At 34.8% G+C, this 13593-nt stretch overlaps 2 protein-coding genes and 1 non-coding gene across 8 annotated transcripts; all 3 read right to left on the reverse strand.

The window, feature by feature from the left end:
• Positions 1 to 7464: 7464 nt before the first annotated feature.
• LOC108862031 (cyclin-dependent kinase G1) lies at positions 7465 to 10224 on the reverse strand. Of its 6 annotated transcripts, none has more exons than XR_001950958.2 (3): positions 8179 to 10224; positions 7846 to 8100; positions 7465 to 7748 (listed from the first exon to the last, which is right to left on the reverse strand). XR_001950958.2 is itself a non-coding variant. In XM_018636049.2 (2 exons), exons 1-2 carry the CDS (start codon positions 9863 to 9865, stop codon positions 8290 to 8292), a joined length of 1503 nt encoding a protein of 500 aa, XP_018491551.2. In that variant the 5' UTR covers positions 9866 to 10224; the 3' UTR covers positions 7465 to 8289. The 6 variants fall into 6 exon arrangements, 4 of the variants coding, with proteins under 4 accessions (XP_018491551.2, XP_018491549.2, XP_018491548.2 ...); XR_008945833.1 differs by lacking the exon at positions 7465 to 7748 and having other exon boundaries at positions 8078 to 8100; positions 8179 to 8297; positions 8371 to 10224; XM_018636049.2 differs by having other exon boundaries at positions 7465 to 8297; positions 8371 to 10224.
• A 618-nt stretch (positions 10225 to 10842) lies between these two features.
• TRNAY-GUA (transfer RNA tyrosine (anticodon GUA)) lies at positions 10843 to 10928 on the reverse strand. Its single transcript is given in 2 exon segments — positions 10843 to 10878; positions 10892 to 10928. It is a non-coding gene; the product is annotated as a tRNA-Tyr (tRNA).
• Positions 10929 to 11520: 592 nt separating this feature from the next.
• Positions 11521 to 13249, reverse strand: LOC108859677 (cytochrome P450 94B3). Its single transcript, XM_018633585.2, has one exon. The coding sequence runs from the start codon at positions 13186 to 13188 to the stop codon at positions 11674 to 11676; it is 1515 nt and encodes a 504-aa protein (XP_018489087.1). The 5' UTR covers positions 13189 to 13249; the 3' UTR covers positions 11521 to 11673.
• Positions 13250 to 13593: the final 344 nt, after the last annotated feature.

Consider the following 13593-nt stretch of genomic DNA (forward strand, 5'->3'; position numbering starts at 1 on the left):
GTGTTTATGTTTTTGTCCGTCTTAAGCGTTGCAGCGGGTCAATAGTGAGGAGAGAGCGGAGACTATGTTCTTCCCCTTAATAATTGGGACGAGACAGTGATCATGGAAGCCGGATCTAGAGTTATGATAAGCGGGTTGTATGTATTTCATTCATTAGAATTAGATCTGGAACTTGTGAAATAACTTGATTATATGTTCTTCGAAAATATAGCAGGAATGATATTTCAAATTTATTAATCAATACACAATTTTTTTTTACAAATAAGTATAGGCACGATCCAAAAATATTTCGTTGCAATGGAATACTGATGAATCCGCTTCTTGAGCCGTCTCATTGCTTAGCTGGTTTCTAGGTTAGCTTTCATACTTTGGTTTCTTGTCTTTTGTTTTTGTTTCTGTTGTTTAGTTTCATATCCCACATTCTACTACTAGTTTTAGTAATCGCTGTTACAAATTAAAAATTAATATATATTTAATATTTTACCATATTTTTTTGATACATATATCATATATTTCATAGAGTTAAATTCTAATCCAAAAATTGTTCAAAAATAATACAGTACTCATAATTTCTAGATTCCCTTACACTAATCAAACATTAAATATCAAAGGGGACAAGATGATATTTAATGTTCAATTAGTGCGAGGAAAACTAGAAAATATCATGGGTGGATTGTACTTTGCATAAGAACACGCATGAGGATACGCAAAGACAATTCATTAGCTAGTGTTTACAAATTTACTACCGGTGCCTAAGAAAAACCACTAGTTAAGAGCACCATTGTCGCTAAAACTGTTATGGGTTTCTTAAATTTTTTTATTTTGTTTTGTCTGATTAAAAAAATAAAAATAAAAAAAAATCGTGGACTGCCACGTATCAGTGAAATCTGTAAACGGTACAAAAACAAACCAAAAATGACTCCTATCTCGCGACTTCTGCATACAGTTTTTACAAAGAAGTGGAACCCGCATACTACTTTTTCTGCAAAAATTCCTTTAACCGTGCGATAATCCTGCTCTAAACATACAAAATACACCCATTTGTTATATTCTTTTTAGCAACATTTATAGCTAGAAAAAAATTTACAAAAAACATTTATAGCACCAAAAAGAAAAAAAAAAGTTTACAAAAAAACATTTATTGCTAGAAAAAAAATTATTCTAAAACCATAACCTTTTTTATGACTGAGACATCAGTGCCCAGTTATTCAAACTTAATTTGGTATAAGTCACTATAATTAATTATGATTATAGTAGAATGTTTACCTAGAAATAAATTTAGTTCAATTTATTTATGTTTAATACATTATAATATATTTACCTGGTTATAAAAACATTTCATCAGTAGCTATATTTGGGCCTGGGACTTTTTACCTGGTATTATATATCCTCATGTGCGTGTTGCAGCCATTGGCTTTGAACAAAATATTCGCATTTTCCTAAACCTTATGCTATGTATTATAAACCTTGAAATTCTCCAATAATTAAAAATGGTGTCCATCTATATATAGTAAATAGTACAAAATGATTACTACATGATAATTGGAGAGTTTCCCTTTACAGACACGTCCCTAGGAATTGTAATCAGAATAACCAAATGGACTGATTTTCTTTCTCCAAGTAGAAAGATAATTGTAATCTATTATCTTCAACCCATAAGTTTTTTGGACCATGAATAAAAGCTGGTTCTTAAATCATATTTTATAACGATTGAGATTCGAATCTAATACCTCTTTACTGAGAAGAGAAGACTTTACCAACATAGTTAGCAACTCCGGATAATATAGAATGATTTCAAAGACATCGAAAGCAAAACGCTGATTAAGTTTTGAATCTCACTTGCTGCTATGATACCTAGTTGTATAGTTAATCAGTATTCGATACATTAATACACATTTCGGCCAACAGTTTTCGTAACAAATAATATCATCTGCACATTTCCTTTTGTTATTAACTTATTATTTAATGAGACCAATGGAGATAGAGCAAGCATGTTATACGAATGAAAACCCGCCAACTAAGTTAGATATTTGGAAGTTTAAAGAGAAGAATTAGGCGTGATACAAAAAAGAGAGAAGAATTAGGCTCGTCTTGAAGGCCGTAAAAGTCTCAAAGTCCAAGAATCCTAACTTAGAAAAATGGCCAAATGGTTTGCGCCGCGTGTATGGATTGTAATCTGGTTGGCAAAACTAGGATGAGTCACCAAAGCTATTGTCCCCATTAGACCATGTACAATGCTTAAGAGATCCTAATAACACCCTAATTTTCATTTTCTTTCTTAATCAAAACCATTTTTTCCATCTTTTAATTCAACCTTTATATAAATTTTATCATTACGACAGTTGAGAGAATTCAACACCCTAAGCTACTCCACTATTTTCTATACTTGCATATTTATATATTAAAACAATAATATATAGTTTGATTAAAATTTATATAATATTATTTGAGAAGTCAATTTCCTATGTGTCACACTCACGTTAATTCTCATAATGGTTGATTACTCTGATACCCTTAATAAATTAAAAATATTACATTTAAATATTATTATTGAATTTTTATTTAGTTTCCTTTTTAAAATTTTCCAAATAAAATATATAATAAAATATATAAATTTTAATGAAAAATTTATAAATTTAAACCAAAAAATTAAAACGAAAATATATGTATATATAATATGATTTCACTAAAAAGGAAAAACTCACAAAATAGAAGTATTCCATTAAAATAGAAATATTCCATTTAAAAATATTTTAAAATAACATAAAATATTACTTTTGAAGTAATAAAATATTTTTATATCTCTATTTTCTTAGATCAAAAATATATATTTGTATATAATGTGATTTCATAAAACAAAATTCACACATATAATCTTGATATTACAAAAAGAAGTATTATTTTTAAAAAATAATTTTAAACAATAAAAATATATATTTTTCAGAGTAATAGATATAATTTTTATATACGTAACTATTTTTTAGATGATTACATAAAATAATTTAAGTAACACAAACTGATATATGTTTGATTGACTCAGAATAGTTTATAATTAATTAGTATTATTGAAATTTATTATTTTTTATTTATTTTACTATCATATCTTTAAATTACAACAACAATGTTTTTTATAAATTATATTTTATATATAATATGATTTCTAAAATACAATCACAAAAACAAAAAAAATCATTAACAATAAACATATCAAATAATTACAAAACATTTTAAAATAACATAACACTATATATTTTAACAAGGTAGATATATAAATATCATTATTAAAATTTTTTTTTCTTCTATTAAATTTGCTTTTAAATTCTATGTTTTTATGTTTGTGGAACTTTATATAACCATAACTAAAATACCAAAGAAGATCTAAATTCTTATTTTTAAGATTATTTAAAATAAATTTTATTTTACCATTTAATAAATCTAAAGCATAAAATTCTTTAAAATTTTGAATATTTTAGTTATTTTCAATATTCATATGTGTTCATGAGTTTCCAAAAATGTATTAGTTACTTATGTATGTAATTTCATATTGCTTTTTTCTTCATTTTCCAAAATTTATTTATTTATTTTAAATCAGCATATAATTTGATATTATTATAAAAATACATTCACATACAATAAATGAAATTAATTTTGATTTTACTTAATTATAACAAAAAAATTATAGTTCAGTTTGAATTTGAAAAAAAAATGTATGTAACTCAATATACTCACAACATGACTAACTCGACTAATTCAACTTATATCTAAAATAATATATTTAACTTAAATAAGAATATATAATTTTGTAATAATAATTTATTTTATAAATGTAAATTATAAGATGACTCAAAACATATTTACACGTGAAAATAAAGTAATAACCAACTGTTACAATTTAGTTCTTCTGTAAAATTTATATATATGCATGGACCGTAGAATATTATCATTATATTAATTTATGTAATTTGGAATAAGACACTTTAATTTATTTTTAATTCATTATAAGCACAAATCTTAAGTTATACATAATCTTCCTCAAATATATTTACATATTTTAAACAACAATCAACATAAATGCAAATATGAAAATTAATCATAATTTTTAATATAAAAGATATTATAGTTGAATTCAGAGAAATAGATGCAATCTAATATATGTCTAAATAATAACTAAATTGACTGTAAAAACAACAAAACCGACTACATATAACATATCCAAAATCTTATGTCTAATTAGAGTAATATAATTTTATTAATATAAATTATGCATACAAATTATAAACTGATTTTAAATTAAAAATAAATTGTATATTTATATTATAAATATTATATCCATGCATGAGCACGGGAAAATCACATAGTAATTAATATTTAAACAAAATTTTAAAATAAAATACGTTACTTTTATATTCTTGCAAATAGTCAGTGAAAAATATTAAAATAGTTATTATTGAGATATGTTAAAATAACTAGCTAAACTTAAACAATTTTGAAAATAAAATATGTACTTTTATATTTTTGCAAACAGTGAACCAATATTTAAAAAATTATTATTAAAATATGTTTCATAAAATAATATTTTAGTGCCCCAATAAAATGAAACAAATCTCAATCTATGGAGTTTTTTAAATAATAAATTTCGATGTAAAAATAATTGATGAAAGCAGTATTTTGCTATTAAATAATTGATTTTAAATAACTAGGGTGAAAAGAAAATACAAAAATGTATCTAATTAAAAATACCATATATTCAATTCATCCATTCTATTAAAACATGAACATTATTGATAAATGTTAAGTCCAATTATGTATTTCATTTATTTAAAAGATTATTTTAACAAATTAAATTAATGCTAACACAAATATTATTAAATATAAAAACTAAAATTTCAAAAAACAATTAAAACAAAAAATATAGCTATGCTTTTAAAGGGCGCATCAAAATTTAGTATTTAATTAAATATATAATGTTTCACACAATAAAATGTGTTCTATGGTCCCAATTTTTTTTGTTTTCTAAGTAGTTGGATGTTTTCAGCAAAATTGAAACCATATCACTACTTTTGGATTTTTTTTTTTTTTTGGATTTCAACTAGTCAATTGTAATAGTTCAACAATTAAAGATTCAACAAGTCTATTACACATGGTCTTAAGGGCATAACTGCACTAATTTTTTTTTTTTGGTAGGAAAACGGGAGCAAGCTCCCATTTTTTATTCAAACTAACAAAACTTCAGTCTACACACGAGTTAGTCGTGGCCGTGGAGGTCCAACAACATCCTCTTGCATTACATCAGCAACCTCAACAGGTAAAGTCTCAAAACTATGAAAGCCAAAAGGAAGAGAAAAAGCAAGGTTAGCTAACCCATCAGCTAAGCGGTTAGCTTCCCTATACACGTGAACAAAACGGACTAACCAGTCCCTCGAAATAAAGCCATGGCACAGTCGTACCAAGAATGACAACGGATGCATACCTCCCATCCCTGTCGTAAGAAAATTAAACGCCTCCTTTGAATCCACTTCTATCTCCAGTCTCCTAATCCCCTTCTCCCAAGCGACCACAAGACCATAATACACTCCCCATAACTCAGCCATCAAAGCTCCACATCGTCCTATGGTAACAGCAAAACCCCCACACCACTCCCCTTCATCATTTCGCATCACTCCCCCCACGGCTGCTGGTCCCGGGTTACCAAGGAAGCCCCATCTGTGTTCATTTTCATCCAACCTGCTGGAGGAGCAGTCCACTTCACTAGGATTTCAGTTCTATTTCTCAAGTCCCCTCGTCCTTTCTCAAACTCATTAGCTGCCATCACTTCCTTAGCTAAGTTCCGTAAGAAGCCAACTCTATCCCTCCAAAGTTTATTCTCCCCAAACACATTCCCACATCTCCACTTCCAGCCCCACCACACCGCTACTGCGAAGCTTGTAGACCACGGAACTCCTCTCCCGTTTCCATTCTCCCTCAAATTCACATAGAGCCACTCAAGTAGAGGCATTGAGAAAAAAGAATACCTCTTCGCCACTGGGACAAGTCGCTCCCATATTCCTCTCATTGCTGGACAATCTCTGAGAACGTGTAGAATCGTCTCTATTCCTCCCTTACAGACCTGGCACACATCAGTGCCACTTAGATGTCTTCTGAATCGCTCTGCGTTTGTCATAATTACTCTGTGTCCAACTAACCAGAGAAATATTTCCACTCTCTCAGGAGCCAGAACCTGCCACATACTTCTGAAGAGCTCCCCCATTTGTGGTCTTGGTACATCATCATGTGTGATCAAGTCATAGGCTGATTTTACAGTAAATTGCCCATTCTTATTGTGCCTCCAAGATAACCTATCTTCACCTCCTGTAACGGTATCAACCACTATTGCCACAAGTTCCAATCGTGTTTCCTCAGATACAAATGGAGCGATTTGAGTGAGATCCCAACCTTCACCTATAGCCCACAAGTCTCTAGCAGTTATGTTCTCATACCCTTCTGGTAGTTCTGCCACCGTAGCTGTCGTGAGTGGTTGATTCGATAGCCATCTATCAGTCCAGAATTTTATTGTTCTTCCGTTCCCCAGAACCCAACCATGACCTTTGAGGACCACCTCCCTGATCCCTAATGTCACACTTCTCCATGTTGATGAGTCTTTCTTCCTCGCTACCGTCCAAGCTACATTATGAATGGTACTCGCTGAATACTTACATCGGATAACTCGAGCCCACAAACTCTCTGTATCATGCATCAGACGCCATCCAACTTTCGCTACCAGTGCTTTGTTCATATCTCTCGATGTTCTAATCCCAAGGCCTCCTTCGCTCTTTGGTCTACAGATCTTATCCCAAGACACTAGATGTTGTCCTCCACCCCACACGAAATCTCTTGATAAGCTATCCAATTTCTCTTGTTGTACTCACTAGACAATAACTGCACTAATTATACCAACGTCTATGACTTCCACTTCTCCCATTTAGTTCTAAATCTATATATACTCCCAAAACTCATAATACTAACGATATTACACACGTCTTTAGGTTAGACGATAGTTTTAAGTTCATAGGTTATAGATATAGCCAACTGATGTTAGTTAATTCTAACTAGTGATGCTTATTTTGAAGTGTCTAGACTCATATCTCTTGGATAATTACAAAAAAAAAAAAACCAGGGAGCAAAATAACTTCTCAATTGGATGTAGAGACTAGGGTTTGAAACCAAATATTTATGATTAGCAGGCTTGTTAAAACTAGAGACTTGGGTGATGCACTATTCAAGGTTTACGTTTGCTTTGCTTTGTGTGTTTGTAGTGTAATAGCTCTATGTCTTATATACTAAGATTATTTAGCTACAATTTGAATTAGTTAACAGAAAAAAAGAGGATTTTTTTTAGTTTTTCTTATCCGACAGAATAGCTATTTTGGTTTCAAGGAAAGAAATAGTAAAAGGAAGGACAAACAAGTTTCTGCTAACAAACTAGTGTAGAATCTGTAAACAATCATCCACTACTATGTCGAGAAAGATACAAGATACAATACAAAAAAATCGCCTTGTCAGCCGTAAAGAAATATCAGAACTTTTGCTCAATTAACAACATTTGATTCATCGAGGTTTTTGGAGTCTAGTCAATATATGATTCAGAAACTCAGTCACCACCTCTCTCTGCCAATATAATTAGTAGGTGACGCTTAAAAAAGTATCAGAAAATAACAGAGCCTTTAAGCATCGGTTACGCCCAAACATCGATCAGCATTATTGAATATATCCTTAAGAATAAATGAGGAAACGGCATGGTAATGAATCGGATCAAAAGACTAAGAAGTTTCACGTAATGTTGTAGATGACACAATTAAAGTAACTTACAGATGGCAAGTCTCCTTCCAAAGTTTACCTCGTGAAGAAGATAACACAAAAGAAAATGAAGACAAGAAAGAAATTTAAAAGTCAACATCTCTTGATTAATTTTAAGACTGTATGATACACAGGGAACTAAATGAAAGTCAAGGAGAAGAGAGAGAGAGACAATAAGAGAGGAAGACCCACACACCTTGCAGTTTCATGGAACATTCATATATATACATGGATGCAACTTCATCAACGCTTCCCAATCTCCTCTATCTTGAAAATCCATGGCAAGAATCACAAAGTAAAAGAGTAATCACGAAAAGATACAAAAGATTTAGATCTTTCAGTTACGCTTTGAGGGAAATGTAGGCATCAACTCCTTGGATTTCTGGAGAGGTACTTCATTGAACCAGGCATGGTTAAGAGCCTCGTCAACTGTAAGGCGCTTCTCAGGGTCAACACTCAATAACCTGTTCAACAAATCAAATCCCAATTCTGAAAGAACTGGACCTCCTGTAAAAGATGCAGCAGGAAATTTCTTACGTAGTAAATTGTACGGTTGCTTACGAAACTTGGCTTTGGAACCTGGCAGCGAAGTGAATCCAGGCCATGTTGTCTCACTCGGTGTTCCAAGAACCGCAAAGATCTGTTGAAGCTGGTCAATATCATTCTGACTTTTTCCTCTGAAAAGAGGTTTAAGAGACAGCAACTCACCCATAATGCAACCGATCGACCACATATCCACTGCGGTTGAGTACTCCTTTGTTCCTAGAAGAAGCTCCGGGGACCTGTACCACTGTGTTACAACCAACTGCGTGTAGGGCTTGATAGGACTCCCATATTGCCTAGCCATTCCAAAATCGCATATTTTCAGCTCCCCGCTGTTGTTCAGCAGAAGATTCGATGGCTTCAGATCCCTGTGGATGATCCAGTTGCTATGAAGGTACTTCAAACCCTCCAACAGCTGAATCATCAAGCATTTGACCTCACTGGTGCTGAAAGGTTGTTTCATCCTGTCCATTACGCCCCTCAAGTCATGTTCCAAGTGTTCCATGACCATGAAAACACTATCACTGTTTCCCACCACAACTTCCTTGACGTTCACAATAGACGGGTGGTTGCAAGACAAAAGAATGTTGATCTCCCTCAAAGATGTCAATGGGAATCCATATTCGTCTTCCATGTTCATCTTGATCATTTTAAGTGCCACAATCTCCTCTGTCTTTCTGTCCTTGGCTTTGTACACAACACCATATGTTCCTTCGTTTATCTTGCTTAGCTTCTGGTACTCGTTAACATCTCTACTACCAGAAAGCATGCTTAAGCCTCCCTCTGGTTCATCAACCCCCGAGTCGTTCAAATCAGAAGCACAACATTGTTCATCACCAACATCAATGTCAATACGACCCTCCGACTCATGCTCTGAATTTTCGTGGGCACTGAGGGGTTCTAAGCTGCGAGATCCAGAAGAGTTGGACCGACGTTCATCAGAGGCCTCCACTTGAAATTCATCACGGCTCTCAGGACTCAGACTGCTCCTGTTCCATCTGCTATTCTTGACAACATGAACAGCCTCATCCTTTGGAGATTCCAAACACCACTTAGACGTAGCAATATTGGGCGCCTGAACCACCTGCTCGTCGTCCTCCAGCTGCCCCTCCTCAAGATCATCAAAAGGATGTTTAACAGACGGTACTGACACTGCGGAAACATACTCCGTTGACTTCAGAACACCGACACGATCCTCAGATGAAATCTTCCTAGTACCACCCAAATCAACAACGGCCTTCTCACCACCAAGTGCAGGTCGAAAGACTTCCCCTTTCCTCTCCCCTGAAACCATAGAACACTTCCTCCTCTTCTCAGAGTGTCTCTGATACGAATCACGCCGCCCATCATTAAACCTGCGATCAAAATCACAACTTCGTTTGGTTTGGCGCCTCTCACCGTCCCTACCACCTTGACGAGGATAAAAATCACGAACACGATCAGCAACGACGACAGAACTTTTCGAGATCTCAACTCCTCCTGCCGCCATCGTATCAATAACCAATTTCCAAAAAAATCCCCAATACGCACAAATCACCAATCGCCACAAAGAGAATCACAAGGGATTGGATTGCAATCAAAATCAAGAGAGAATCTCGATGAAAACAAGCCAGATCTGGGATGAAATTGAAAACCCTAAAAAGTCATCTCCAGGAACAGTTTTGACGTCTCCTTCTTTCTTCGCCGATTCTCGTAGATGCTAGACGGCGAATTGGGGAAACCGGGAATCGAGAAGATTTAGGACCAACGAGACGAAGAGAGATCGATAGAAGAGCAGATTTGGAATAATCCTCTCGATGATGAGAAAGCAAAGACGCGTTTCTTTTACGGCTCTTGTTGCTTGTCTTATCTTTTTATATACACGAGGGCTACGCGAAGTTTATGCCATGCTTTATTTTCCTACATCAAGATAGACGGTGTAGATTGTGCAGATACGGCTGATCGAACGGTGCGCGTTGAACTTGATTTCGGTATTTCCTTTTAGCATGTGCCATGTGCCCCATTAAATAAACAAATCTTCATTGATTTTTCTTTTGTCCAAATCTTCATTGATTTTTCTTTGTCGAAATCTTTATTGATTAATTTTATTAAAAATGAGCATATCAATATACTCTCTCTTTTTTGACATCATCAATATACTCTCTAAGTATTAAAGATATTACATATTTTTCTGATTGTTAGGAGATTGTCCTTCTAAACTATAATTAATGTATTTTATCAAAAATTTAAAAGTACAAATATGAGTATTCGAATTTTATTTAAAAAATTATATATTATAGTAAAAATGTTAAATATAAATAAGTAAATTTATTTTTTAATTTGTATGAGAAAACTTAAAACAATATATAAATGTTTAACACTATATTAAATCTATATTGGGCTCGATTTAGTGTAGGCTTTAATTTTGTTGGGCTCAATTAATTTTGTGCTGATGAATTAGCTGACAAAACCATAATAAAAAAAATTTCCGACCTGCCGGAATCGAACCAGCGACCTAAAGATTTGCTGTCACAGACTACAGTCTTCCGCTCTACCAACTGAGCTAAGGTCGGATGCTTGTGTTGTTTTACTTTCTAAAGTATATCAATGAATTCGTAAATTTCTGGAGAGCAGTTTTCGCGATGGGAGAATTGTTAGCTTCTCTTGTCTTAGAATAATCAACAGATTTGTTCTGGAGAAGACTCAACATAATGTTCATAATTTAGTTGCATCATTTTTTGCTTCAATCTGACAGTTTTAACATTGCATTGTATGCCATTTTTAGCATTGCTTTTTTCTTGTATGATCAAGGCATGGGAATCTTGCGGCCACATAGTATTTGATGTTTTGGGGGGGATAAAAAGTTTTCAAAAGAATATAAGGATTATCACCAGTAAGAAATACTGCTAAAACGACTTCATCAAGCATCTTAAGCTGCTCTGTCAAACTGCCATGTAATTACTGTCTTTCTCACATGGCTAATAGTCATAAGATATCCAAGGAACATACCCTTTCGCTCTCCGCTCTGATCCACAAATATCCGTTCTGAAGTTTTCAGCACTGGCCACTTAGAAAAGTTATCTAATGAAATAAGGGAAAGGAAACACAAAGAAAAATAGAGTTTAACCAGATTTTTAGCGAAGACAACACCAACTGCTAAAGTAGTTATATCAAAAGATCATTTCATTCACATTTCACTTGGCTTTTGTATGGGTTATGATCGGGTTGCTCAATCCAATTTTGTTTGGTTATATGTCTTTAACCGATCGCTAGTTTCTAGTTTTTAGTATATAAATCCACTCATTTTACATTATTCTATTAAAATGTAGTCAAGGATGTGACTTTGACTTCTCTCCTCTTGATCTTCACCTTGAGTCCCCCAGCCATATGAGCCGTCAAGAGAGGAACAAAAACCGGCTTGTGCTTACTAACCGGTATAATCTCAAACCGACTCAAAACAGAACCAACAACATATTTCATCTGCATAAACGCCATCTCCTTTCCAACACAAACCCTCGGTCCTGCCTGAAAAACCGGAAACTTGAAAGGACTAACAGGTTTTAAAACGGGTTCAGAATCAAACCACCGGTTCGGCTTAAACTCCTCACAGTCCTTCCCCCACAAATTCTCCATCCTCCCCATGCCGTACGGGAAATAAGTCACCTTATCTCCTTTCTTGACACGAGTCCCGTCGGGCAAAACGTCGTCGTTCGCAGCATGCTTAGAGTCCCACGACACTGGTGGATAAAGCCTCATGGCTTCACACAAACAAGCCTTCATGTAACTCATCTCTTTCAAATCCTCAAACCCTAACCCTAGACTCATAAACGGCTCCACTTCCTCTAATAGCTTCCTAACCACGTCATCGTTTTCAGACAACAACCAAAACAGCCACGTCATCGCCGCTGACGTAGTATCCCTTCCCGCCATGATGAAACTAATAACCATGTCCCTCACCGCTTCGCTCTCGTGTCCTGCCGCTAGAAACCTCGACAGAAGATCTTGTTTGGCTTCTTGTCCGGTCCCTATCTCGATAGACTTCCTCTTAGCTCTGACAATCTCGGAAACCAACTCGTGTACTGTCCTAATCGCTTCTCTCAACCTCCTCTCGCTTCCCACGTTCAACACACGCTTCACCTTCCAAACAGCGTAAAGAGGCTCCGTGGCACGGCGAGCACTTATCTCAGCCGCGGCATCAAACGCCTCCGCGAGCGGGTTAACGGGTCGGGTCAAATCCAAACAATCCGGGTCCCAGCCCAGCGAGACTTTACAAACAACATCGAAAGCAAAACGTTTCAAAACGTCTTGCAAGTCCACGGTCGCGCCGACATCAGCTGTTGTCGAAAGAACCGGTACGATACGGGTTTCGACTTCTTCTCTAAGAACCTCGAAAGCGAAACTCCTCAGCGAGCGAGTCGAGAACTCGTGGCTAGCGAGTTTGCGTTGCGAGCTCCACGAGTGACCGTCTACGTTGAAAATGCCTTTCCCGAGGAGATCACCGAGGAGGTCGGTGAAAGGTTTGCCTTTCGGGAAGTTGAAGAAGTTTGTTTTGAGAATATATTCGACGTTTTCCGGGTTTGTTGTGACGATGGTACGACGGTTTCCGAGGAGAGGGATTGTGATGGTTTGCGACGGAGAGAGACGGAGGAGTTCGGTGTACCACTGGAGAAGACGGTGACGGTTTTTGTTGAAAGAGAGTATGGAGCCGATGAGTGGATACGACGGCGGTCCATTTACCTTAGCTTCTTGAGTTTTCTTAGTTGAAAACGATGAAAGGATCGAGGTGATGATCATAAGAAACGCTATAATAAAAAAGCTCATAAGAAATGACATTTTTTTTTTGTTTCTTTTTTATTTTTCGTTGTGAGCTTCTTGAGAGGATTTGTGAATGTGATTTCAATATGTATGTGTCTATGTTCTTCGTGGGTATTGCGTGTGTTTTATAGGAGGGAGAAAGGAAGCGGGGTTGACCAATTGTCCAAAATGGACATCGTGTTAATTATTTGATTTTGATCCATATTCCACATGACCCGACGTTGTCTGGATAGGTATGATATCTTTTTATTATTATTGTTTTTTTTGTTTTTTAGGAATGTTTTTAACGAAAAGATGTGAATATTTTTTGACCAAAAAAAGATGTGAATATTTAATCAACGTAGGTATATGCTTACTTTCAAGAGTAAAATTGTATTGAGTTTCTAAGAGCACATCTATCTCCATTGATGAAATACTCACCGA

This window comes from Raphanus sativus, chromosome 5 (assembly GCF_000801105.2).
Source record: "Raphanus sativus cultivar WK10039 chromosome 5, ASM80110v3, whole genome shotgun sequence".
In the NCBI taxonomy this organism is placed as follows: domain Eukaryota; kingdom Viridiplantae; phylum Streptophyta; class Magnoliopsida; order Brassicales; family Brassicaceae; genus Raphanus; species Raphanus sativus.